This window comes from Rhinolophus sinicus, linkage group LG03, assembly GCF_036562045.2.
Source record: "Rhinolophus sinicus isolate RSC01 linkage group LG03, ASM3656204v1, whole genome shotgun sequence".
In the NCBI taxonomy this organism is placed as follows: Eukaryota; Metazoa; Chordata; class Mammalia; order Chiroptera; family Rhinolophidae; genus Rhinolophus; species Rhinolophus sinicus.
Window position 1 is genome coordinate 44,038,398 of NC_133753.1, and position 25,683 is coordinate 44,064,080.

At 46.2% G+C, this 25,683-nt stretch overlaps 2 protein-coding genes across 7 annotated transcripts in view; one reads left to right on the forward strand and one right to left on the reverse strand.

Moving 5' to 3' along the window:
* The window catches only part of AAGAB (alpha and gamma adaptin binding protein), a 46,763-nt gene extending 37,469 nt beyond the window's left edge, over positions 1-9,294 (forward strand). Inside the window, exons 6-10 of one of the 3 annotated variants that reach the window (XM_019725617.2) lie at positions 509-591; positions 1,431-1,527; positions 5,928-6,032; positions 6,485-6,547; positions 7,190-9,294. In XM_019725617.2, coding sequence (XP_019581176.1) covers positions 509-591; positions 1,431-1,527; positions 5,928-6,032; positions 6,485-6,547; positions 7,190-7,233 — 392 coding nt within the window. In that variant the 3' untranslated portion in view covers positions 7,234-9,294. The remainder of the gene's footprint in view (positions 1-508; positions 592-1,430; positions 1,528-5,927; positions 6,033-6,484; positions 6,548-7,189) is intronic. The other 2 variants (XM_019725616.2, XM_019725618.2) reach the window with 2 other exon arrangements.
* Positions 9,295-13,946: 4,652 nt separating this feature from the next.
* The window catches only part of SMAD3 (SMAD family member 3), a 115,941-nt gene continuing 104,204 nt past the window's right edge, over positions 13,947-25,683 (reverse strand). Inside the window, exons 7-11 of one of the 4 annotated variants that reach the window (XR_002136831.2) lie at positions 23,512-23,649; positions 20,857-21,001; positions 16,183-18,357; positions 15,969-16,006; positions 13,947-14,491 (exon numbers count right to left, since the gene is read on the reverse strand). Coding sequence is in view for 1 of the 4 variants with exons in the window: in XM_019725614.2 (XP_019581173.1) it covers positions 18,234-18,357; positions 20,857-21,001; positions 23,512-23,649 (407 nt within the window). In the remaining 3 variants the exon portion in view is untranslated. Of the gene's footprint in view, positions 18,358-20,856; positions 21,002-23,511; positions 23,650-25,683 lie in introns of all 4 variants that reach the window. The other 3 variants (XR_002136829.2, XR_002136830.2, XM_019725614.2) reach the window with 3 other exon arrangements.

Genomic DNA, 25,683 nt, shown 5'->3' on the forward strand with positions numbered 1-25,683 from the left:
TTTGTTCATCAGTTCTAGACATTCTGCTCCAGGTTTGTCCTCCATTGTGAATACAAGTATCGAGAGTATTGGAAGCCTTAACTGCAGATGGCCCACTCATATCAAAATTGGAGCTTTATTTCAAAAAGCGTGCATGTTCCTTTTCACCTGATGATAATGCCGTGGTGTTGATTTTTTAAAATGTTTTTTATTGTTTAAAACACTGGAATATTAGTTCATAGTGACTGTTAAAATTTTAGTGCTGTTAATCTTTGCAAACAGAACCACTGAGTGGCCTTTTGTTTGTTGTAATGGCCTGCCATTATATTTGAACTGGACTGATACTCTGCAATTTTAAAAAATTAGTCAGCATAGAGAGAATAGTAATTGATAGTAATTTTTTATAATTAGTGTTTTTTGTAATTACAACTTTTATAATGAGAAAAGAGCCATTGTTTCATCATCACAGTCATGTTAACAATTTAAAATGTAAATAAGAAGTTTCAGTGATTATATTTTTTCTTTTCAGATAGGAACCAAGGCTTTAGCCTTCTCAGCTCATTGGCTGGAGCAAACCATAGCATTGGGTCAGCAGAGACCTGTCTCTCAGAGGTAAAGATTTTCCTGGATCTTTTCTCCTCTCTGGCGTTAGTTTCTCCGTGTCACTATGAATCTTTATATCATTTAGCAGTTTTTCCTTTCCATTTAAGAAATGGCAGAGAATATTAAAAATAGATAAAAGGAGACTTTGAAATGACTCTCTTGTGCCTGGTACCTGTTGAGAGAAGGCTGGTTCAGCATCATAGCCCTTTCAAGATGTTTGCAATTTAGGCTCTTCCATGTTTTCTTGCAAGTGTTTTTATAAAAATGTTAGGATTTCCTTGAGGCATAAAGTTGCCTCCAGATCTTAAATATAAAATAAAATTGATGGATCTTTTTCGGGACTTCCTGTGTACAAGGCCCTGTACAAATCTGAGGCAAGGTCCCTGCCCGAAATGAGTTTAATAGGCTGATTTCAACCCTCTGTCTTCAAGGTCTTTGGTTCAAGTTTACCTAGGTCAGCATGCTGGAACCAAGAACACATTAGAGATACCACATTGTCTTTCCAGGCATCTTTTCATCAGTCTCAGCTGTTTGTAACATCATGTACATTTTCACATTTCTAATAAGACATGAATCTTAAAACAAACAATATGTTTTAATAGTCAATAGCAAAATCGTAACACTTCCTAATCTTTCCTTGAGGGGAAATAAATACTCCTGAGTTAGTGAATCTTTAGCCATATATTTTTTTATGTGACATTGAGCCTTCTTCCATTTTTCCTTGTCTCTAGCTCTTATAGTAAGAGACTTCTCGAAAGCCAACCAGCGAGTGGAAGTGTGAGCCTTTAGGATTTAGTTCTGAAGTAGCTCACTACTAAATTACTGCTTGTGTGTATTTTCCTCCACAGCAGCCCCATTTGCCGGCAGCAGATAGGACTGAATCCCTGCTGGGTCCGCGGGGTGGTGCGTCCAACACAGCAGACGCTCAGGTTGATAGCATTGTGGGTAAGTTCCTCCTTCGCTGCCAAGAGACTGCTCTGTGGAACTTGAAATGGCCAGTGTATCAGGGCATAAATCACCCAGGGGGAAATTGACTTTGAGCGTGGACATGGGAAGAAAATGGATAGTGTGCCCCAAATGAGTGTGAGCCTTGTGGTGGCAGTCAGAAAAAAGGAAGGAGAAGAACTACATTACAAATCTGTGGGTACCGTTTTCCCTCTGATTCTCTCAGCAGGATCTTGGTTCAGATCATCTCAGCTAAAACAGACAGGGCCAGGTGGGGAAATAGCTTTGTATCTCCATATTCCACAGTTTTTTCATAGTATTTAACAGTAGTCAGAATTGATGGTAACAAGAATAATACAACTTTATAAGCCCTTTCACATCCTTTTAAAGTTCTGTTACATTCACTTTCTCATTTGGTAATGAAGTTTGGCAGAGAAGTTGTGTTACGGAGATGAAGGTGAGGCCCAGAGCAGTTCAGTACTTGTCCAAGGGCATCTAACAAGGTCCTGGAACTGAAACTAGAATCTAGTCTGCTGACCAAAAGCCAGAAAGCCAAGGAGCTTAGTTGAAATAACTATAAATGTTTTTTTCTGTTGGGGAGCTACTGACATCTCTACTTTCTCTTTATGCCTTAGAGTGCCCATATGCAGTAATTAAAATTTTTGAACAGTTTTTGCTGATTATAAAATAATCCATGTAGAAAACTCAAGTGATTGGTTATAGAAACATACTAAGAAGAAAAAATTACATGTACTCTCTTTTCTCTCTCGTTTGTTCAGTCTTGTCCTTGCAATCGAATCTTTCCTGTTGTTAATTTTTTTTAACTGAAGTATAATTGATATACAATATTATATCAGTTTCAGCTGGCTTTTAAACCTGCTGAAGTTTCTGCCATGAAAACAAACCATTAATCACACTGAAGGAGGCAGGGAAGACAAGGACTAACCTAAGTAACTTGGGAAACAAGTCTTCAGACTGAATACCATGGGCTCAAAACAAGATAGAAATAGTGCACTTTGCTTAATAAATGTGATTCTCAGAGGGGCATAGGTCAGAAATTCTGAAATTACATATATTTCACGTGTATTATGGTTGAAAAATAATAAAATAAAGTAAATAAAGCTAGGTTTCTCACTGTCAGAGAAAAGTTATAAATACGGAAAGAGGAAGTCTGGGGTGAACCCTTTGGTACTGGACTGAAATTGAAGGTATCAGTATGAACTCATGGTTTTTAAAAGCATATTTATAGTTAGCGAAATAAATATAGCTGTGTGTATGCATGTGTTAGGACACACACACACACACACACACACGGTGCCAAAAAAATGTATACACATTTTAAGAAAGGAAAAAACTATTAAAATTGTAATACAATGAATGATGCTAGCATTCATTTGATTAATACCATCTTTTGAACTAATGTCATACTACATATTGCTACCGTAATTCAATTCAGCTTCGAAAAGTAATACATAGGTAACATCTCTTAACACGTGTACATTTCTTTGGCACCCCCAGTATATATGTATAAATGAAATATATATATATATTTTCTAGCTCTATTTACTGAGAGGGCCTAGAAGCAACAATACTCCTATAGCAATGGACACATTTAGCACTTAGGTCTTGGTTTCTAATTACCATTCCCCAATGAAAGGTACCAGTGCTACTTGGAGAAGTAGATGATTCCAGAGCTCAGACAGGAAAAATACAGGATAAAACTGGAGCATCTCATGGTGACAGAAAGTAAGGAAGTGCTCAAAAAAGAATGAGGACATGTTGAAAAGACAGTGGAACCAACCTGAAAGAGCTTCCAGTGGCTAAAGCTGGAATAATTTGGCCAGCAAAATAAATTAATATAGTATTGGGTTATAACCCATAAACTAAAGTAAATATTCATGAATCCATACTAATAAACATAAATAATTGAATAAACAAAACAATAACTGGGAAAGAAAGGGCTGCTCCTCCCTACAGAAGAATTCCAAGTAATAAATGTAGAAGGAATGAGATAAATAGAAAATCACCATTAATTACACCCCACAGTAATAGTTGTTAAGGCCAGATCCACTGATGGATGTTAAATTTGGTAGATGAAAGTTTGAGAAGAAACACATTTGCATAGTCTAAAAGTATCTCTCCTAAGATACTTATTTATTACAAAGGGGAAAACAGTAACTTTATACTGGAAAAACGTGGAAGATACCACTTAAAATGATGAAAATTACATCACTAGTATAAGATATATTGACACCATCTCCCCCTAATATGATGCACTGAACAGCCACTCACTGCTGTGGTGTCCTTGCCAAAGGTGCGTAACCTCAGTCTAATAATAAAACTTCAGGCAAACCCAAATTGAGGGACATTATACAGAAAAACTGACCAGGACTCTTCAAAAGGGTTAAAGTCATAAAACATGAGGAAAGACTAAGGAACAAATTGGAGAAGAGTTAATGAGATTTGACAGCTCAATTCTGTGTAGGGTCCTTGATTGGATCCGAGAACAGAAAAAAGGGTATGAGTGGAAAAACTGATGACGTTTGAATGAAGTCTGTAGTTTAGTTAATAGCACTGTACCATTATTAACTTCTTGACGTTTATAATTATAACGTGGTTATGTAAGATGTTAACACTAAGGGCAGGTGGGTGAAGGGCACATTGGAACTCTCTATACTATTTTTATCTTTTTTGTAGGACTAAATTTATTTAAAAAAATTTTTTTTAAAAAGGCGAAACCAAACCAACAAAAGTAAAACACTTCCTCAACTCCATGTTTCCCTCCTTTCTTTACTAAACTTATTTCCATTCCTCACCTCCCGTTCACTCCTCAATGCATTCCCATCCAGCTTTTGCCTCCAGTTCCTACTCAGACAGCTCACCAATGACTTCCATGCCGCTAAACCTAATAGATGTCTGCCAGTCCTCGTCGTGGCACCTTGGCTGCATTCAATATTATGGATCAATCCTTGTTTGAAAGAATATCTTCTCTTAACTCACCCAACACTTCTCCTAGTTGTCTTCCTTCTTCCCTGATTATTCCTTCTCTTTCTTTGGCAGATTACCCTCCTTTACCCAGCCTTTAGATATTGCCATTCCTCAATGCTCTGTCTAAACTCCTATTCCAAATCTGTATTTAACACGTTGCGTACGGCGGGGTTTAAATCCCTCGTGAAGATTCTCGTGATCCATACGCAACGTGTTAAGCACAAAGTAATCAACATGACGTGCCCATTGAACTAAGGGAAATTTATCAACCAAAGTGCATTTTTAACACCAAATTACCTGTATGGTATTGTAGTAGGTGCAAAGAATTATCAGTTATCATCCTTCAAAGAGCTTACAGTCTAAAAATGCAGAGATCAGACCTTGTAATGTAATGGTTAAGGTCATGGGCTTGCAGACCTGGATAACTGGCTTCAAATCATGGCTCTGCCACTAGTAGTGAGACGACCTGAGTAAGTTATTTAGCCTCCATGGGCCTTCGATTCCCCTTCTGTAAAATAGGGGTTAACAGCTCTCCTCACAACACTTACAGAGTGAAATGCAGTGGTGTAAGTTCAAGCACTCAGTGGTACAGGTACAGAGTAAACACTCCCTCTTACTGTCTAATGGTAGAGAGATGTCAGAATACAAAGTAGCATATGCCAGTGCCAAGACAGTTCTGTACACACAAGTGTGGGTCAAGTTCAAAGGAAGAAGACCTGTGAACTGGCATGGTTGGGAGGGCATCTTAGAGGTGGTTGGTCTGGAGGGAAGAGTGAGTTAAAATTCTGATTTCAAACAAACTTCGATAACGAGGCAACACGCTGAGATAGAAATAGGAAAGGATTGGTATTAGGAGGAGAACAGGAATGTAGATCGGCTCCACCTCTGAATAGCTGTAATTTTAGATGAGTTCATTTTTAAACCCAGGTTTCTTCATGTGTAAAGTGCAGACAGTGGTATCTGTCCTGACCACCTTATATGGTTGTCAGAAATAGATGGGAAGATATTTGTTGCACAGCAAAATCTGGTATAAAATTCAGGAATTCATTGTTGAGTCAGTGTCCCTTAGTGGAGAGTGTGGCCTGTAAAGTTGTGAGCACCTAAGTCTGAATCCAAGGTCACACTTACTAGCTATGACCTTGAGCAAGTCACTTCAACTCAGAGCTCTAGTTTTCTCCTCTCTGAAATGAAAACCGTATGTCTTGCCTCGTTACAATGCTGTAAGGATAAAATAAGTTACTGTTCATTTGTGAGGACCCACTGGCAGCCAAGGATGGGGAAGGAAGCGCCATGAGCTGGAGAGCCGATCCGCGTGGGGCACTCATTCCTGGTGACTTGCAGCAAAGCCTTAGGATTCTGTGTATTTAGCACATACAAATAACGTGTGACAATGTGGCGACTCTTTATTTCAGATCCCATGTTAGATCTGGATATTCAAGAATTAGCCAGTCTTACTACGGGTGGAGGAGATTTGGAGAATTTTGAAAGACTATTTTCCAAGTTAAAGGAAATGAAAGGTAAGTGAATCCATTGTGTCTAACATGTTTCCATATTTGATGCTCCTCAGTGTTATATAGGATTTTATTTTGTAACCGCTGATTGGCGTCCCTGCTCTGGTCTCAGCTGTCTTGAGAAACTTAGCTACTGGGGGACTATGCCTCTCTGTTGGTAAAAATTCCCTGGGGAAATTTTTCCTCTTCATTCTCTTTCCCCTTGTTTTCCCTTCTTCTCTCGCCTCTGTTGCTTTTGTGCGTCTCATTGACATGGAATTAGTAAAACCCCTACCAATATGATACGCACATCATTCCCATGTGGAAAATTTAGAACTTAAACTTCCTAACGGCTGTCATGACAACAACCATAAACACGTCTTTAAACCCACCTCTCATCTTCTAGTGTTAGAATATCCATACACTCCAGATTCTCCTGTGCTATTAGACAAATTTCTTAAGATATATTTTCCCCCTAGACAAGGCTGCGACGCTTCCTCACGAGCAAAGAAAGTTGCATGCAGAAAAGGTGAGACAATCAGGCAGGTATTTATTGAGTACCTACAAAAGGTCCAGTACTGTTAGAATTATAGTACTTGTTTATTCATTATACTTGTTTACTTCTAAAGTGTCTTCGTGTGAAGTTTTCATTGGATTTTAACTTACAACTAATTGAATATTTACATAATAAATTTAGTCAAATCGAGATTTTTCAGGTGTATGTTGAGTGACATGGAACGTTCATTCAGACTCATGATGTTTGCCTTCCCAACTGTTTGACTGGAAAATTCTGAGTTATTTTGTTTTGTTTGGTTATTACCAACGTAACACATGTTCTCGGCAGGAAACATATATGGTTTATGGTATTCTATTGTATGAATGTGTCATAATTTATCCAGTTCCCTTTTGGACAATTAGGTCATGTGAATTTTTTGCTTCTATAAATAGTGAAGCTGCGCATTTCCTGGCCCATCACATCGTACACAGCTCTGATTATACTCTGAGTGTAAACTTCTAGAAGTGGAAGTCCTGGGTCAGGGTAGTCAAGCGTTTTGATATATGCTGCCAGAGGGCTAGAGGGGTAAGGCATAGAATTTTAGGTCTTAATCAGTTCAAAGGATGACATACGAGATGAGCGGAGATTGAGCTGTTGCCTAAACTTTGTTGCCTGCTTCTCTCCACAGGTGGCCAAAGCATTCTGGATGGCAATTGGGGGAGACAGAGATGAAATTGAAGGCCTTTCATCTGATGAAGAGCACTAAATTATTCATCCTAGGTTTTGACTAACAAAGATGCTAACACTCTACCTGAGATCCTTCCCTACGCCACCCAGTTATATTTTGCTGAACTTCCCATCATCACGTTGGCCTCCTGACTTGTTTATAGCATAGGATCCCCTTCATTCTGGTTTTTAGTAGAGGGTTAGGAGATAGTTCTTCTCCCGCAGTATACAGAGGGGGTGAGGAGTATAATGATAGTAAAGAGTGAGAATTGTTCAGTACCCCTTTTTGTTCTAGGAACGGGAGTGGAATGAGAAGCTCAGAGGTCGGTGTGATTTGCCCAAGTTAAGAGGAAAACCACCAAGCCATTCTTAGTCACCCTTTTTAAAGTAGCATTCCCCTGCTCGCACGTGATGACTGCAGATCAGGAACGTGTGCCACTTTTCCTGGGTGTTTTGGATTTTCTGCTCCCAAGGAAGTTGCCGGTCTGAGCTTGGGTGCTTTTGGAGGGAAGAAAGGAAGCATCTGCAGATTTGATTTGTGCTGTGGTATAGGTGGGACCAAGGACAGTGACCGTCAAGTTAGTCTCTAGCTAAAAAAAGATGCTTTGGGGCATTTCAATTAAAATATAGTGTCTGAGCTCATGCTAGAAAGTATTGAGAAGCCAGTGTGAATTTTTAGACTATAATAAATGAGGCAAAGGTTTCCTGCTCTGGTAGGGATAAAACAGACCCCTTCACTAAGTTGTCGTGCATATAAGAGACAGAAAGAAATTAAGGAATTCCCTATATGGGCCATTGAAACCATATGTGATCATATACTGGGATTTGCCTTGGTATTAATGTGAAGAAACTCTCTGTCCTTAGAGTTCTCCCTGCTCCTTGAGATGTGAGAGCTGTGTTGTCACACTTTATACCCTCAAAACAAGGCAAGTTTCCCCCCTCCTTCTCTCTGAGAGACAAACAGAGGTCACTGCCAAAATAGTGGGTGAGGTGGGAAAGGATGTGAAACGTTAGGTAACGAATCCCCTAAGTACCTTGTATTACTTCCAGGGCTGAGTGGGTCAGCCCCAGGGGAGCTGATCACCAAAAGAAAAGTTTCCAGAGGAAGAGTGGGAAATGCAGCAAATAAAAATCCTCATTTCTGTTTTTGTAGACACTTTGTAATGCATGTTATTAACCTTCACTGTGGTCGTCACTGCCATGACTCTAAATGGCACCAGGGCTGGGTGGTGCTGGCACTGGGGCTGAGAACTGCTTCTTGGTCTAGTGTGCTTACTAGCAGAAACAAGTTTCAGACCCGTGTGCACCATCTTCTAAGCCCTGCAGAACACGAAACAGATGGCAGAAGGACTGGACGGCTCAAGGGCCCGGCCAGGGCCGTCACAGGAGGGAGGGGCTCAGTAAGGGGAACATTCAGAAGAGCCATTCCAGGCGAACTGGGAGGCTCTCTTGCTTGGTGACGTTTTTTTCCCCCTCCCTTTTTTTTTTACTATTCAGAAGGGTCTTTGAGACTATAGTTTACCACCATTCCACCAGTGTTTCTTTGAGATGACTGCATTAGCCACTCATTAGGAATGTAAGGGAAGTTGGCTCCATGTTGCCAAACAAAAGGTGGAACATGTTTTTTTAAAAAACATGAAAGGTTTCAGAAAATATACCAGGATCACATGGTTGGGGAAAACAGTAGAGAAAGCTATGAACTTGATTTTGTGGATTAAACAAAGCCAGATGATTAAAATATGATTTATTTATAAAGTCTGTTAATGTGTATTATGATTTTGGTTTTTAGTAGGGAACGTATGTGGGGGAAGCCTTCCTTCAGTGGAGTAGGCATAAATAGTGAATGAGAGTTTGTCAAACTATTTTGGAGTTGATTATGCCTGTGTGTAATATCAAGTCATGTTTAAACATTTCTCTATTTGTGTAGCACACTGTCTGGCACATAGTAGGCCCTTAATTTTGATTTGGATTCGTATTTGATAGTTTGATGAATATGATCCCAAAGTTTGAAGGTCCATGCATGTTGGAAGGTAGGGAGTGACAAGAATAAACTTTTTCCTGTGAAAATCATGTGTTATGTAATAATTTTAGAGTGATGAAGACATAGATATTTTTATAATTTTAAAATACGTTATCCTGCCAGAGTATGAGAAGATTGACAGAACCAATTTGCTTGCTCTCTATTTATAGAACTTGGCCACATCTAATTCAGAGAAGCTGGAGATTCAGGGAAGCTAGACTTAGATGGCTGAGTAATATGGGATGCGGTTCAAAGACCATAGAGCATGTCAGGCCACTACTGCATACTACCTACAACACATGAAATGTGATATATGGCTAACTTAAAGTTCTCATTCTGGAGAGGTAGGGATAAGCTGTTTGCATGGCTGATGTTGGACTCCCGTAACCATGGGCCAGTCTCTTAACAATGGCCATGGAGAGGGAACACGGATTGCCCCTTGCCCTGCCTTGGCCTGCCATGGAAAAACAATCTTAGAAGAATCACTGTCTAAGGGTAAGATGAGAGCCCCGTGAACTATTCTGAGCTTGAGTGTTTGCTGATGCAAAGCTAAATTTAGCCAACATGTGTCTAGTGTGGTCAGAGGTTCTGATTCATTGAACGTTCTGATTGATGGAGACAGAGTTCCAGAGAATGCTGTAATGAGGAGAGCTGCTTTTCACGCTCCCCAAATTTAAAAATAGATAAGACAATTTAGCTACAGCATTCTGTCATTAAATACCAAACCTTATTAGAGGATTGTAGGTGGAGAGAGTGTGAAAACTCTGGTCAAGTGTACCACCTTAGTCCAGGATTGGCTTGAAAACAACACACTGTTAACTTTCCCATAATTTGTATGTCTCCTAAAAGTAGCGTGCTGACTGCAGGGCAGATTTCTCTGTTTTGATTTAGATTCCACTTGGGTTTTAGTTTACTGATCCATGCTTGTACCTTTGGCATGTAAGCTCTTGCAGAGGTCTTAGAAATTCTCTAAGTGTCCTATTTTCGGCATTACCTATGCCTGTTAATGTCTCAAGTCTTGGTCTTGATGTAGACATCTTTATGCAGAGTTAAGTGTAGTATAGGAAGTGTCTTGCTGGATTCTGAGGTGTTTCTCTGATTTGCAGAACAAAGAATTAAGAGGTGTTAGAAACAGTGTGGGCCTCTTGTTGCAACATCACTGAGCCCCGTTCCAGCTCTTAATGATTTATAGTTCTATTTTGTTTCCTGTTGGAAAAGTATTGGTGCAAAACCTGGGCTTTATGATTATTACTGCATCTTTGGAACACAGGTAAGGGAAAAACAAACTTTTCTTCCTCTAAAACCTGTTAATATCTGTGTATCTGGTGATCGGCTCAAATACTCTCTCCTTGTGACTCTAAATCAATCTGGGAGACACGAGCAGGTCACGTACAGCAGCCCATGAGCAGCGTCCCTGGTTCTCACCTCTGAAGGATATGACCGGTCATTGCCTCTCCCTTTCTTATCAACCAGGTGGCTTCAATGCTACAAAAACGTGGGCTAAGTGAGGGGCTAAGTGAGGCCTGGGCTAAGTGAGGCTTGATGAAAACAGCTGCGTAATTTGGGGGAGAGATTTTCTTTGAGCACAAGGACTTGGCCTGCATCAATCCTGCAGCTCGAGGAAATGCTCAGGAAGTTATCAAGGGTGAAGTTAGAAGGCCTCAAACCTAAAGATGAGAAAAGGCAACCGTAACCCATTCCTTTCCCCGGGTGAGAGCTGAAACAAGAATCCAGGGTCCAGCCAACACTGACTGGGAACTTTCTTGGTGCCAGGCTGTGCTCCGTGTGGCAGAGGCTGCAGACTTGGTAAGGCTGTAGGTTCTTTTCTCTAGGAGCCCGTCCAGCTCAGGTGGGAGTAGGGGACAAGCAAGAGGGCAGAGAAGGTAGAATATTGGGCAGAATGTGAAGAGTGACGTGACCAGCCGTAATTGCTGTGGAAAGGGGAGCAGAGTCGGGAGGTGCATAAAGTGTATCATGGAGCAGTGGTTCTCAAACTTGAGCCCAGAGGCCCCCATTCCCAGACTTTCTGATTCAGTGGGTCCAGGGCGAGGACTGAGAATGCATTTCTGACATCCAGGTGATACTGATTCCACACTGAGAGCCACTGACTTGAAGTGATGCTTGAATTGAGCCGGAAGGGTAAAAATTTGGGCAGGTAGGTGGGTGGAGGCAGCAAAATTCTTCGTGGAAGTTACAGTAGAAACAAAGGCATGGAGATAAGAAAGTAAGGGGTTATGTTGGGAAAACCCCAGTAGTCCAGTTAGAGAAATGGTGGTAGGTGAGGATGGAGGGATGTTGGAGAGAACCTTGAAATCCTACTTTGTGGAGCCTGCGCTTACTCTGGAGTCAACGGTACCAAATGGTGAGAGCAGAAAAGACGTCTGACCATGATTGCATTCCCGGGCAATCTGGCAGTAGTATTAGCCATGGCTAATCAGGTAGCACTGTGCCTGGAGAGCTGTGTTGAGAAGGATTCTGAGGCCAAGAATGGACCAAGCACTGTGATGAGTGCTTTTCCCCATGGATATAGAAGTAGAAAATGGTGGTAATTTTGCCCCGTATTTGCCATCCCTGGACTAGAGGGAGACAAATTAAGAGAATATTGGAATGAATAGCTGTGATAAAAGGTAAATAGGAGCTGTGTTTCAGTGGCATTCCTTCAACCATTTGTAAGCACTTTAGGGTAGCACAGTGGAAATGGATGCAAAAGATACTGCTGAGGTAGAATCTACTAGATATGATGTGGGCTCTGACTGATTCATTTATTCAACAAAAACGTGGTGGCCAAAAGCAGCCGGGGATATAAAATGTAAGCCCTGCTCTCAGGGAACTCACAGCCTAGAGGAAGGGACACACAGTTAACACACAATTGAGAATATGGTGATAAGATTTAAGAAAAGGCTTCTTACAGATGTCTAACCTGAGTCTCCAAGCATGAGTGAAAGTTAGCCAGGCGAACTGGGGATGGGTGTCGGACAGGTCGGGGGCAGGGCGTGTGGACTGGGGAAGAGGAGTCCGTGTTCCCGGCAGAGTCTGAGGACCATGTTGCTCGGTTGCAGAGGCAGCTGCGAGAGCTGCCCAGGAGCCAAATGATGGTCAGCTGGGCCACGTTAAAGACCTTAGACTCTGCTGTGGCCTGGGGAGGGGGTGGTGTGGGCGGTGCGTTTGTGGGAAAGCAGGCTGCGTAGGGCAGTGAGAGCGGGAAACAGGACTGATTGGATGAGCGGCATGAAGCAGGGCAGGGGGATTGACTTCTGTGGCTGGCTGGTGGGGAAATGGTTGGGCCAAAAATGGGGCCAAAGGCCAGCGGAGAGAGATGGTTTAATAAGGGCAATGAGGAATTCCACTTTTTAAATTGAGTTGGAGGTATTTGTGGCACCTCCATGTACCAGTAGCCAGCAGGCTGTTGGCTGCTGAGTCTGACGCTTGGGATTGATGTCTGGGCTGTAAATACTGATTTGGGAGTCGTTAGCATTTGTGTGGCTTGAAATTATGCGAGTAGATGAGATCACTCGGGAGGAATGTCAAGAATACATACAGTGGTCTGGGAACACCAACCCAGCAGGAGCAGGCAGGAGGAGGTTCGGCCGGGAGAAGCGGCCTTTCCAAACGGGAGGTTGGACCAATAGGGGCAGCTGCAGCAGAGGGGGTGCAGAGCAAGGAAAAGAAACCCACAGGCTGCTCAGGCTCTGGGGAGGCTACTGATCAAAACAGTCAGAAAAGTGAGGTGGGAGGTGACTGAGTTTCGGGGGTGTTGTGTTTTGGATCATGTTTAACAGGCAGCTGGAATTTAACGTTGGGGAGCTCAAGAATAGGTTAGCTTAGAGGTGCAAATTTGAGAGTCATTTGCTGAGAAATACAGACTAGATTTTTTTTAAAAAAAAGCCTTGGGGAATGTTGTTTAGGGGGCAGGAGGGCAGAACGGCATATAATCACCACGTTGGGCATTTGATGCTGTCATGGAGGGCCAATCTGTGGGCCCACGGGTGCCATCTTGTGAAACCTGCCTCCCTCCTGGTCCGGGAGGTGTTTGGACTCTGGTGAGGTCCTTAGAAAGAAGTGGCCCAGCTAAAGGATTGTTCCAGCCCCATTCCACCCCACCCCCAGTTCTGTTTATTCATTTTAATCATCCTGTTTCTTAATTCACATCATCTGGGGTCAGGGTAAGGTTCAGCCAAGTAAATAATTTTGAAGTTTCTTTCTCCTTGGGAGTTTCAAATTTAAGATGAGTTTTCACAGGAGCTAACAGGCAAAGTCGTCTGAGCTGGAGTGTGAAAACCCCTTTTCATGAGTCTAAAGCTACCTCCATGCCCGTGGGAAGATCAGGGTGGTGGAATCTAATCACTTGCCAAAGGCCTTCAAGTGCAGGGGAAATGAAGGCAAAACGCCACTGCCGAGACGGCAGCGATGGGACTTGTGTGGTGCTTCGATGTGGGGAGCAAGGGGGATGCACCAGCTGCGGGACTTTGGACCTTTGCTCGGCTGACCGGGGGCTCCTGCTGTCACTGGCTGGCACTGCCTGTTGCCCTGGGTGAGTGAATGAGGGAGTGGGGCATTCCACGGGGCTGTGGCAGAAGGGGGCCTGGCACATCCTTGGTCAGAGTGCACTTGGGCTTAGAGACATTTTTGTCCACTGCCCTTAAGTTCGGGGGCCCCACTGGGCTCCCTCGTAAATCTTCTCCATGCACGGCAGCAGGAATGAGCCTGAGCTCCTGGCGCAGGAGCTTTTCCATGAAAAGTTTATTAGACGGGTACTTACAGGGGGAAGAGAAGGAGAAAGGACACAAATCTTTTTAACAATAGTACAATGCTTAAACAGGTGCTCCGCTCTTAAGATACAAAAGTTAGAAAAATCTAAAACACTATAAATACATACATGCTTTTTACAAAGGTATTAAAAGGTCAGGCTGGCTGAGCAGTGAAGGTAATCAACATTGTCCACGTTCTATTCCCCCACCAAACGCGCACCAAACGGAACAGCCTGGTTGCAACAGCAGCAGTGAGGGTGAGTGAAGGCGTCTTGGAGAAAGGGGGCTCCAGCCATTGTGTAAGGTTCTCATACACTGCGACACGTTTAGCGAGCCTGGCCTGGTGTTGAGCCAAAAAGCCACTGCGCCCTCAAACCACATTCAGACCTGGCTGTGCCCCCAGCTCTTCCCAGCCACTGTCCTTGGGAGGAGAGACCTTTCCCGCTTTTCTTCAAAAAATTAAATAGTTGTCTGTCTTGAATGGTTTTAAAGGACACTACATAAATATAAAACACCAGGATGAGAGGATGTACATTACTTGAGCATAAAATAAGAAAATCAACTACAGAATCAGAATTTCTCAATCCAGTTTACACGACAGGCACGTTTGCTTTGTTTCTGCAAAGCTGCCTGTCTGTCATTTCCCCCCAACTGGCACCCTCCCACCAGAGCTGCCATGTTTTCATTTTTGACCCATGTCCTCTGTATATATTTTTCTACTTTCCCACCTACTTGAGAAGTAGCTGACACTCCTTAAAAGGGTGGCATACATTGTGAAGACTGATACTTGAAGGGGTTTTAGAAGGGAACACTTATGCCACACCAAGAAACATGGTACAACTTAGCTGTGTTGAGTTGAGGTTTTCTTCTAGGAAAGTGGAGACACATGTCGATTTTGGGAGAACTCCCAACTCTGCCACTTACAGTCCCATAGTAAGACAGGGTCCAGAACGAAACTCATGCCCTCTCTCACTACTGGTGAGCCCTGGTAAATAGTCCCACACGCCATCTGCAGATCCCTCCCCTCCCTCTCCTTTTAAGGACCACAGAGAGGGGCCTCCGGTGAGCTCCCCCTCCCGGCAGGGAGCCTCCGACATGGCCGCCTGGGCTAAGGATGAAGTCAGGTGTCTGCTTTCTCCCCAGGCTGCTCACAGACATACATGCATGACACGCACACACTTCAAGAAAACCTTTTTCTGCAGTTTCAATAAAAGCATTTAAGCCCTGGAATATGTCCAAACTAGGAAGCCAAGGGGAGATGGAGAAAAACAAAAACTAAGCACAAGATAACGTGCTACAGCTCATTCCAATACATTAACAATGATTTAAAAAAATAATCACGGTCAATAAAAAAATACAACACAGACACCATAAGGACAACGGAGAAGTCTGCCAGCAGCCTTGCCCTCATGTATGTTCTTCCTAAGAGTCCAAGTCCCCGCTCCTGACTCTAGGCTTGTCTCAAAATGTCAGCTCTTCTGCAGCCTGCCAGGAAGGTGGCCAGCTGAGATGACGGTCCAGCATGGGCCTGTAACCGGAACCCACTGGGGCGGCTACCTACGGCTGTGCTGGAAGGATCTAAGTTACTAAATTAAGTTTGGAAGGGCAAGGAGAGGAAAGGGAATAGAAGTTGGCTCTGGGGGAGGTGCTGAGGCCGCGGGCCTGCGCCCCAGGGCTAGCTACTCTTGGGACCCCAAGGTGATGGCAACCTGGTGGGGAGCCCGTGGCAAGGGAACAGCACACATCGGTAGCGACTGTTGCCCCTTTCAACTGTACTTTAGAAACTTTTTAAATGCATAAATGCCTTTCATACAACAGGATTTTAAGAAGAAAAGATTCTGTGATGAAGGAAGGACAGTATTACACATGCCCCAAAGCGCCTGCGCAGCCTCTACCATGGAAACGGCGCCAGGTGCTACCTAACCGCTAGGTACGACCGAACTTATTTTCAGTGGGGCCAAAGATGGGCTTACCTACGTTTTCCTTATGCTGCCACCTCCAGCGGTCCAGTCTATAAAGAAAAAGGACCAAATAAGTAGCTTTTGGGAAAACACAAAACTAAAACGTCCTGCCTCCTCGGAGTAGCCTTCAGCTGAGAAGTAAGGGTTCTAAAACACCGCCCAAATGTAGCCAAACGTGACCATTCAACTACAGACTGGGCTCTACCTGCAGCTAGTTGCCGAGTACCTGGAGGACAGCTGTATGCCACAGGAAGCCCTCACGGGATCACGCAGCAGGTGGAGAATGCAGGCCCTCAGAAACCACTGCCCATGGCTTTTAGGAAGGAGAGGCCAAAACGAATCCCGCAAAGCACAGTCTCAGACCTGACTGGGAGCGTGAATACACATCCTGGAAGTTCAGACAGCTTCCTGTTATCTGTAAGAAGTCCACAGATCATTTCACACCAGGCACAAGCTTCACACACACACAGTATTTGGCCCTTTTAGGTGGAACGAAGGGATCTGCGTTGTCTCTGGGTTCTGTGACAACAGCCTCGTGAGAAGGCTAGCACAGGTCTGCCAGGTGCCCCTCCCGTCTCGTCCTGTGTCAGAAGGCTTGGCGAGCAACTCTCCTACCTGGAAACCTCAAAGCCAGAGCTTCAGAGGCGTAGATTCCTGCAGGTGAGGACCCAGGAAGCCCCCAACATCTCCATACAGTATCAGAAATGTCATCACATTTGAGGCTGATAACCTGTCAAAAGTACTCACTCTCTTCCCTTCACCTGGAATAAGACAGGACTTCCATAGGAAATCCCTTTATTTTTCCTGGTAGAAATCCATGCAGAAATATGGAATAAGTCATTTCATACAAAAACAGCAGCAAAGAATAAAGTACCAATTGCAAGTGACAATTCTGTCTGCTGTAGTCTGCAAAAGACCAGTAAAAGGGCTCTCCTCTTTTTTTTCCAGTTGAAATAATTTATAATAGTTTTCTCAATAATTGCCACCGGGAATAGTACTTATTACACAATATAACTGCTAGAGTTGTCACTGATAATCCTCTGCTGTGAACTAGATAATCTTATATCCCAGGGGAAAGATGACAGACCTCTTTGTACCAAGCCTGCAATTTTCAAAGGTGTAAAAAAAACTTTAATAGCCCTTCATTTGCCTATGTTGGCCTGAGATTTTTCCCTTTTGGTGAATTTGCTTCCGTTAATTTCAGCTTCCAAAAGTGCTGGCAGGTGTCTTCTCAACAAAACCCGCAAAGATTCACCTTGGGAGAGAAGTGGCTGGGTCCCATTCTGGTTCCCCAGTCAATGTGCCAACCCAGGATTTTTTAAAAGTATAAAACAAACATTTAAAAGAGCACATGATAAAGTTCATTTAATTAATGCAACTTGACTACAGAAACCGACCTAGCCGAATGCATAAGAATACGAAATGAGCTCTTACGACGAGGACCCACGCAATGTATGTAGTGCTGCCTCAGCCCGAACACCATCACTCCACAGTGCCTCTTGCTTTGCGAGAATACTTCACGGAGAGGAACATGATCACATAGCCTATACATTGCACTGAGCCTCAGCAGATCCTTCTAAATGTTCAAAGTGAGAAAGGACAAATTTAAGAGCGTTTTTAAAGAAGAGGTCTCACTGTCCAACTTCTCTCACTGTCCCTGCGTGGTCGGAACATACACCGATCCGTGTGTTCTGACGGGGAGGAGACAGTCGAGCCCCTCCCCACCCCAAGTCAGTCCATCTCCGCTGCAGGCTCTGTGGAGGGAGTGCTGGGGCTCCCCATGCTCAGTGGAAGAGGCATTTGTCAAAAGAGCCAGAGGGCTGGGCATGAGGTTTGCGCACACCCCTGCAGGCTTTTCCCTACCTCGAACACCCACGGTGAACTCCACTCTGCAGTCCTGAACAGAGGGCCATTTCCTGTTGGACAGTGACATCCTGTTGGACAGATTGCTGTCATTAAAAAAGAAGAGGGCTAGGGGGAGGGGGCAGGTGGTGACACAACTACCTGTTTGCTCAAGCCACCAAAGCAAAAGACATTTCTTGCCCTTCAAACTGAGGCCAAAGGGCAATGTGTACAGCAGACACAGCTGATCATAAAATCCATCTCTGGGTTTGCTTTTGTGTTTTTGGAGAACAGGTTGGTGCCACTTTGGTTGAGGGAGGAAAATTTCTTCTTCCTTTGACAACAGTTGCGTGGAGTTCCCATTTTCTCCACCTCCTCCATGGCCATTTCCCCCAAGCCCGCCCTCCCCCGCCCCCCCCTTCACACCCAACGTCTCTAAGACACACTGGAACAGCGGATGCTTGGGGAGCCCATCTGGGTGAGGACCTTGTCAAGCCACTGCAATGGCCCGTTCAGGTGCAGCTCGATCCAGCAGGGGGTGCTGGTCACTGTCTGTCTCCTGTAAGACACAGGGAAAGGGAAAGGGTGGGAGACTTAAAACATGTCCAGGACACACATATAAGTCAGAATCCCTTTTCCTGCTTTGGTGACAGTCTTCCCAGAGCCAGAGATAGATCCTCCTTGCTAAACCCCAAGTGCCCTAGCGCAGTTGCCAATAACGTGCTCAAACTGTCAGGCCCAATTCCTCCGAACAGGAAGAGCTTTGAGTGAAATCAGCTTCTCTTGATGGGATGGAGGTGGCCCTTAAAGAGTTAAACATGTAAGGCAAATTCCAGGGTACCCCAGACCCCACCAGTTGCTGTGACAGGCCCCCGACAGAGAACCTCCAGCCTGAACAAAGGTCTTCCTGGATCCCATCTGTCCTGAATGGACATCTCAGCTCCCCCATTTCCAGACCCGGGCCCGGCCCCAGCAGGCCGCGATGACGTGTGTCTGTCTGATTGAGGGGTGTTTTTTACAAAGCGCCGACAGAGTCCGCATGCCGTCGGTTCCCAGTGTGCTGATATAATTCCCATCTATGGCCTTATTTTGGAAAATCTTACAAGCAGAGCAAGCCATGAAACAATTACTGGAAAAAACCAAGGCACACCACACGTTTCTTTTCCCCAAAGCACTTTGTCTAACTTCAGGCTGGTTGATGACGCAGCTCACAGGCGAGCTCCCAAAGGCCTCCACTGAGCAAAGGCTATCTGCCTAGGCAGAGTCGCTGGTGCCAGCTGGAGGTGAGAGGCCTGGGCCCTGGGCCCTGCTCTGGGCCACCTCACAGAGAGAGGGGATGAAACCTTACTCTCTTGGCCCAAAAGGCAGAAGGAGGGCAAGACTGTTCTGGGAAGGGGCCGCACCCACCAGTTAGGCTGCTCTGCATGCTGCCAGGTGGCAGTGATGTGGGCATAGGACTGGGTGTGCTGGCACTGTGTCCTGCATGGTGATACAGTGCCCCCAGGGAAAGGCTTCTACCACCAAGGGGCCTCTTCCCAGCACTTGAAGCTGGAGGGCTGAGTGCCGCTGGCCTGAGGGCACTGCCTGCCTTGCTTCACCCCAGTGGAGAGCTAGAAATGGGCTTGCAGACTTGCCCCTGGGATGCCCACCTGATCTAGGGGCCTGAGTGGGGCCTCTGGACTGCAGTCTGCGTGTTAGCAGAGCAAATGGACCTCTTCCTGGCTCTTTTCCACTGGATCCATCTTTACATATTTCCCTTCCCCACTAAAAAAAAATATATTAATTTTCTAACCTTTGAACTCCTGTTCCCTAAGTGATTTCAGCCAGGGCTAAAAGGTGGGCTAAAACATCCCTTGGGCTAGGCCTTTGGGCTAACCTCAGGCCATTCTAACCGGGTTGTAAGTTCTCCTGAGGTCTGAGCACTCGGATTGCTCAATGGGTCACTCATTCTGGACTTCAGAGAGATGCCCACAGACCAAGGTGCTATGTTCCCTGGCACTGTGGGGCAGACACAAGGAACAGCAGCTAAAATACGGTAAATGGGAGAAGAGGATTTTACGGACCGAAACCCTCTAATGAGAATCTGACTTTCCATAAGTCATGCTCATCTGGATTTCATTATAAACAGTGGCCCAGAGCCAATATTGAAATGGGTTTGGCTCGGGTGCAGAATGACTGCAAAACAAAATGGATTCCAAACATCTGGAAAAATGAAGAGAAGGGGAGAAGAGCTTGCAAGGCGCGGGCTCCCGCTGACGTGTGGGTACCTCTGCGTCTGCCTCAGGAGCTAGGGGTGGGGGTTGAGTGGAGCCGGAGGAGGGGCACACAGCCCTGCCTCTCAGGAAACTCTTGTTCAGGTGTGAAAGAGAAGGGACTGGATTCTCGAAGCCCAAACCAGAGTGTTCTGAGAGGCAACAGGCTGACCCCTGGCCAGTGTCAGGCTTAAGCTGATATCTGAAATTCTGAAAGACATCATTTCTTTTCCCAGCAAGTAGACTGTTTCTTTGTGACTACCCAAATCTCCTCCTCCCTTCCCTGCTTATCAGTTATTTAATATTCTAGATCCTCAGGGCCACCCGAGTCAGAGATGGAACCACAGAGGAGGGAAGGAACATGGAGATGAAAACTTAACTCCCTGGAGAGGGTCGTTCTAGACCCATCTGCCCAAAATGAACAATGAGGAAGAAACCAACAGGGCAGAGTTCTAGGCTCAGCCCTTCCACTAATGATGTGACTTCGGGCAAGTCATTTTCCCTCCCTGGGCCTCAGTTCCTTCACCCATACAACGGGGATGATGCAATGTCCCCACCCCGGGTTGTGGTGAGGGTGACAGGGAGCACGTGTGTTTACAGCGCATGAGAAGCTGTAAGGTGCTGGGCCGGCCCTGCTCAGCTCTTCCTTATCGAGTGGCACTCGGCTCTGCCAGGCCTCTCTCTGACCCTCGGCCTCTGCTCTTTGGGCGAGGGCTGGCCTAGCTGGTCTCTGAGGAGCCCCTGCTCTGCTGTTCCGAGTGCCCTGCAGAACCTGGACCCCGCGACCTGCGGCCCCCAGACCTGACCTGTACTCTGCCCCCCAGCCTTTGACGAAGCTCATGCGGATGGTGCACATGCGCGTCAGCTGGTAGACGGCCTCGAAGCCCTGGTTCACGGACTGAGCCAGGAGGGCTGCAAACTCCTGGTTGTTGAAGATCTTCAGGTTGCATCCTGCCAACAGAACAAAAACAGTGCTCATAGGGACGAAGGGCGGACATGTCCGGTGCTCCCCTCCTGGCTAAAGCCATCCCTGGGTCACCCAGAATGGCGTAACTCACACGGCTGAAGTGGTTCACAAAGTCCACGCTCAGCAGCATGCTAGGGACAGGCCCACTTGGTTCCTGCCCTTGAAGCCAATGCCACCTCCATGGGGGGAGGGGGGGGGTACGGCTGACATGTGACGAGGGAGATTTAAACACTGGCCTGCAAGCTCCAGCTCCTAGAGTTGTGGGATTGCTGGGGAAGACCGGTCAAGTAGGCTACCAAGAATAAGGAAGATGGTTTGGAGATGGTTCACCCTGGGTACAGGGGCCAAGACAGGACTCCAGGGAACAGAGAGGTAAGAGACCCGAGCTACAATGCCCACAGCCGCGTGGGGTATGGCCGACCACCTGGGGAAGAATGACCACCTTGCCATTCCACAGAGGGAGTGCTGACCGAGACAGGCCAGCGGAAAGGCTACTCAGCCTGCCATTCCATTAGGAAGCTCAGCACACGGTCCCAGCGCATCTCCCACCAGGCCCCTCTGATGAATCCACCTCATGCTGGGGCCAAGTGGGAGTGAGAGATCTGCGCCACATTTTGGCCTCCAGGCACAAGGCTGGGTCAGGGTGACATTCACAGCAAAGCAAAGGTGCGTGTCTAACCCTCCAGGCAGTAAAACTAGAGAAAGGCACAAATAAAGTTTATAATAAACCTCTTGTTTGAAGTCCTACCACCTGAGTGCCAGGAATGTGTCAACCAGAAAAATAAAGACAAAAGCACATGCTGGAAATGCCCAAAAGGTGAGCTGAGGTGACATTTAATGGGCCGACACTGGGCTCCTAATCTTGTGGTGTGACTCTGGGCTGGTCACTTTCTCTTTGTAAGCCTTTGTCTCCTTTATAAGATGAGGGGCTGGCCTCGGAGGACCCTGAGGAGCTGGCCTCGGAGGACCCTGAGCGCTGACATTCCATGAGCTAAACACCACCAGAGCCAACTCAGCCCTCACCAAAGAGATGTGGGGAGGGCTGGGGAAGGGGGTAGGCAAAATGCCAAGAATGCAACCCAGCTTCCTCTTCTGGCTTTCTCCAAGGGGAAGTGTGGTGAGGTAGGGCCAAAAGTGGGCTCTGGCCTCCAGCTGAGCCAAAAACAGAGGCGCATTAGACTCAGGAGTCACAGTTAGTCCGAGGCTGATTCTGGCTTGGCCACTTAGTAGCTGTGTGTCTTTGGGCAAGTGGCTTAACCTCTCTTGTCTCAACACGCGCCCTCACCTGAAGAGCCAGAATAACTGGAGAGGACTAAGTGAGAGCAGAGATATGAAGGTACTCTATAGACACAACCACCTAATGCTCTGGAAGCGTAGAGCACTGTTATCATTTCAGACTGTCTGCATTCTTCAGTTGACCTGCCCATGGCCCCCCACTCCACTTTCATCTGCTACTCAGTGGGCAGGAAAAGACAGGCCCCAGTCAAGGGCCTGATCTGGGCCACACACTCTACCAGCCAGTCACAGTCCGCATTCTGCGGGCTGCGTGCCCAGTGGCTGCATGCCATGTAAGAAGTGGGCTTTGGCTGGGGCTTCCTATATCTTGGATTTCTAAGTAAAGAGGCCTTAGGTGGGATCAGCCTCCTGCCAGGCACTGCTACCCAGGCCTGGCCCTGTCCAAGCCATCCTTTGGGGTACAGCCTGACACCCCTTCTTAAGAGTACAGGTGAAATTCATCAGCCCTGCTCAGAAAACCCTCAACAGTTCTCCAGAATAAAAGCAAATCTTTGTCATGTCCTTCCATGGCCTGGTCCCGTCATGCTTTCTAAACATTTCCCCTGACTGTCTTCTATATAGCCTGTCCTCCAGCCAGAGTGCTGCCCATATGTGCCCTGCCCTCCATCACCTCAGGACCTTTGCCCAGAATGCCCTCAGGGTCCCCACCCCACTATCACCCTGTGCCTGATGCCTCTCCTCCAGGAAGCCTTCCCTGATCCATCCCTAAAGTTAAATGTGTTTTTCCCCCTGGAGCCAAGAGCACTTTACCTATGCTGCTCACCTCATCTATGCTTAGCACCCTCCCTTGTATTAAACCCATTCATGTCTTTGTCTTGTACACTAAGCTGGTCTGTAAAGTCTATGGGGACAGCAGCAGGGCTTCCTGCACCCCTCCACCGCCGAGCACTGCATGAGGGAGGGAGAAAGGGAGGAAGGCAAGGAGGGAGGGCGCTGCCTGAGCATCTATGCACACAGGGCAACGAGCTGGTACCCATGGGGCAAAGGCAGATCCGGCAGGTGCTGCATCTGCTCCCTGCTGCGTCAGGGAGGGCACAGCCACATAGTAAGGCACAGAGAAAACCCAGATGAAGCACCTCCAGGTTGACAATGCAAACCCCGATGAAGAGAAAAGGTCAGGAAAAAAACAAAAGAGCAACCTCTGCAGTATCCCAGGGGAGAGGACCTCAGGGAAGGGGCGGGTGTGTAGGTACAGTACCTGGTGGAATCTTGCAGACGGTAGCCGGGTGCCAGCCATAGCGCTGGTTACAGTTGGGGGACTGCACGAAGATCGCGCTGTCACTGAGGCACTCTGCGAAGACCTCCCCTCCGATGTAGTACAGCCGCACGCCGCGCCCTAGAGAGACTTGGGTCAGACCGGACCAGGGAGCCCGGCCCCACACGGTGGCCTTAGGGCCAGCTGCGGCTAGCAAAGGGGGCAGAGCAGCAGCTGATGGCTCCAAGTGACTGGTTCTTTGCCAGCTTCAAAAGGCACATGGGACCCAGAGCCCAAACCTAAATCCACACTAGGGATGATGGGCAACACTGGGTCCCTTAAGCCGGAGGAGGCAGGTGACCAGAGGAAAAAGCATGAGGGACCTTTCCATGACAGCCTCTGCCTCTGACCAGCCATGGGTCTCAGTCCAATTACTCTACCTCTGAGCCTCAGTTAAGATGGGGACAAGAATAATACCTACCTCTTAGGGTTGTTGTGAGATACACACAGTAAGTGCCTGCTAAGTGTTAGCTGCTACTGCTTCTACTACTAGGTCCCCTCCCCTCAAAGAGTCAGAAATTCATTCAGTAAACCTGCAGAGCTCCTCCTGAGGCAGCAGACACCCCGGGAGCCCTTCACTGCAGGGATGGCTTAGTGCCATCCCCTGTACCTTTCTCCCTCAATGCATTTTTCTAAAACATTCCATAGGTTTATATCATTTACTTCTCTTTTATCTCTGAAATCCACTCCAGATGGACAAAAATTATTTTTAAATTGGCTTTGCAATTTAATCAGTTACATAAACACTCTGACAAGGAGCTCTCCGTGCGGCCAGGGGATGCTCCCCTTCTTGTACGTGGGAAGGGCTCTGTTCCCACTCCTGGGGAAGAGGCCCTGAGGGCTGGAAAATGGAGCCAGACTTTACAGGCACAACGTCAAGTGCGATGAAAACCAGGTGACAGACTTACGGGCCACTGGAGGTTCTCCCTGTCTCCTCGTCCCACGACTGTCCCATCCCCCACCTGCTCCCCATTTCTTCTTGGTTCAGCGTTATAGGACTTTGTGTTTCACGGATGTGCAGGGTGCTGGTGGACTTGGGGTTCCTAAGAGGGGCTGCAGTTCTATGTCCATCAAGAGTGGGGGGCAGAGATGGAGGTGGGAGGCCCCAGACCAAAAGAACAAAAACATTTATTTTGTGATGGTAATTTTTGAAATATTTTTAAAATATAGAAAAGTATAAAGAGACTCAGCAACACCTGTGTATGCCACCCAGGATGAACATCTCTTTTAAAGTAAAAAGACAAAAAAAATAATAATAAATGGGGAGGCCATCTGGGAAGGATGCTGGCTCAGCGACGGGCTGTGTGTCACCGAACTGTGTCACACTTGCTGTGTGGCCCCTGCAGGGCTCTGCCCCTTTCTGGGCATCAGATTATTCCCTGGAGAACAAGCACACCAGCCTAGACCCATGGCTTTCAAATTTTTCTTCTCTTAAACTATAAAAATCCTCTCTTCAGGGGTATTCTGGCTCAATGGGCCAGACGCCCTGCTGCCCTGCCCAGCTCCTGGCTTTGCTCTTGGCGTTGGAGCCCTCGACCAACACCAGGGACTCTGGGCCACGTCTGAGAATACCCCACTACATGGCTACATGGCCCTTCTAAGCTACTCTGCATCACAAAACGATGAATACCCTTAGCGTGATAATTTTATGAGCAAACCAAGTGATAAATATTCAGGCTTCATCTTCCCTAAACTAAGTGACCTTTTACTATATTCTGGGTGTTAGAAGACAGAGCGTCAGCAGCACTGGTTTGGTGCCCCAGCAGTGGGCAAGTCTAAACGTCCTACTTTTTCTACATTTTCTAGAATAATCATACATGAAATTAACAAACAAAAGATCACTCCTCCAAAACGAATTACCTCTTTACCCACCTATTGGTAATTTAAGGGTATATTTGTTAAGAGAATTGCATATGTTGCCTTTCCTATAGATTTACCTTTCTTGTCCCGTTAAGAGAAGTGTTTCCCTCTATGGCTTTCAAATTTTCAGAGATGATAATGTGTCTCTGAGTGAGAATGACCAAACAACCTGAACTCTACCTGTCTGACCCTCAACAAGACAATACAGAACTTGGGGGTGGAGGTGGGGGTGTGAGTCCTCTCCCCAATTCCCAG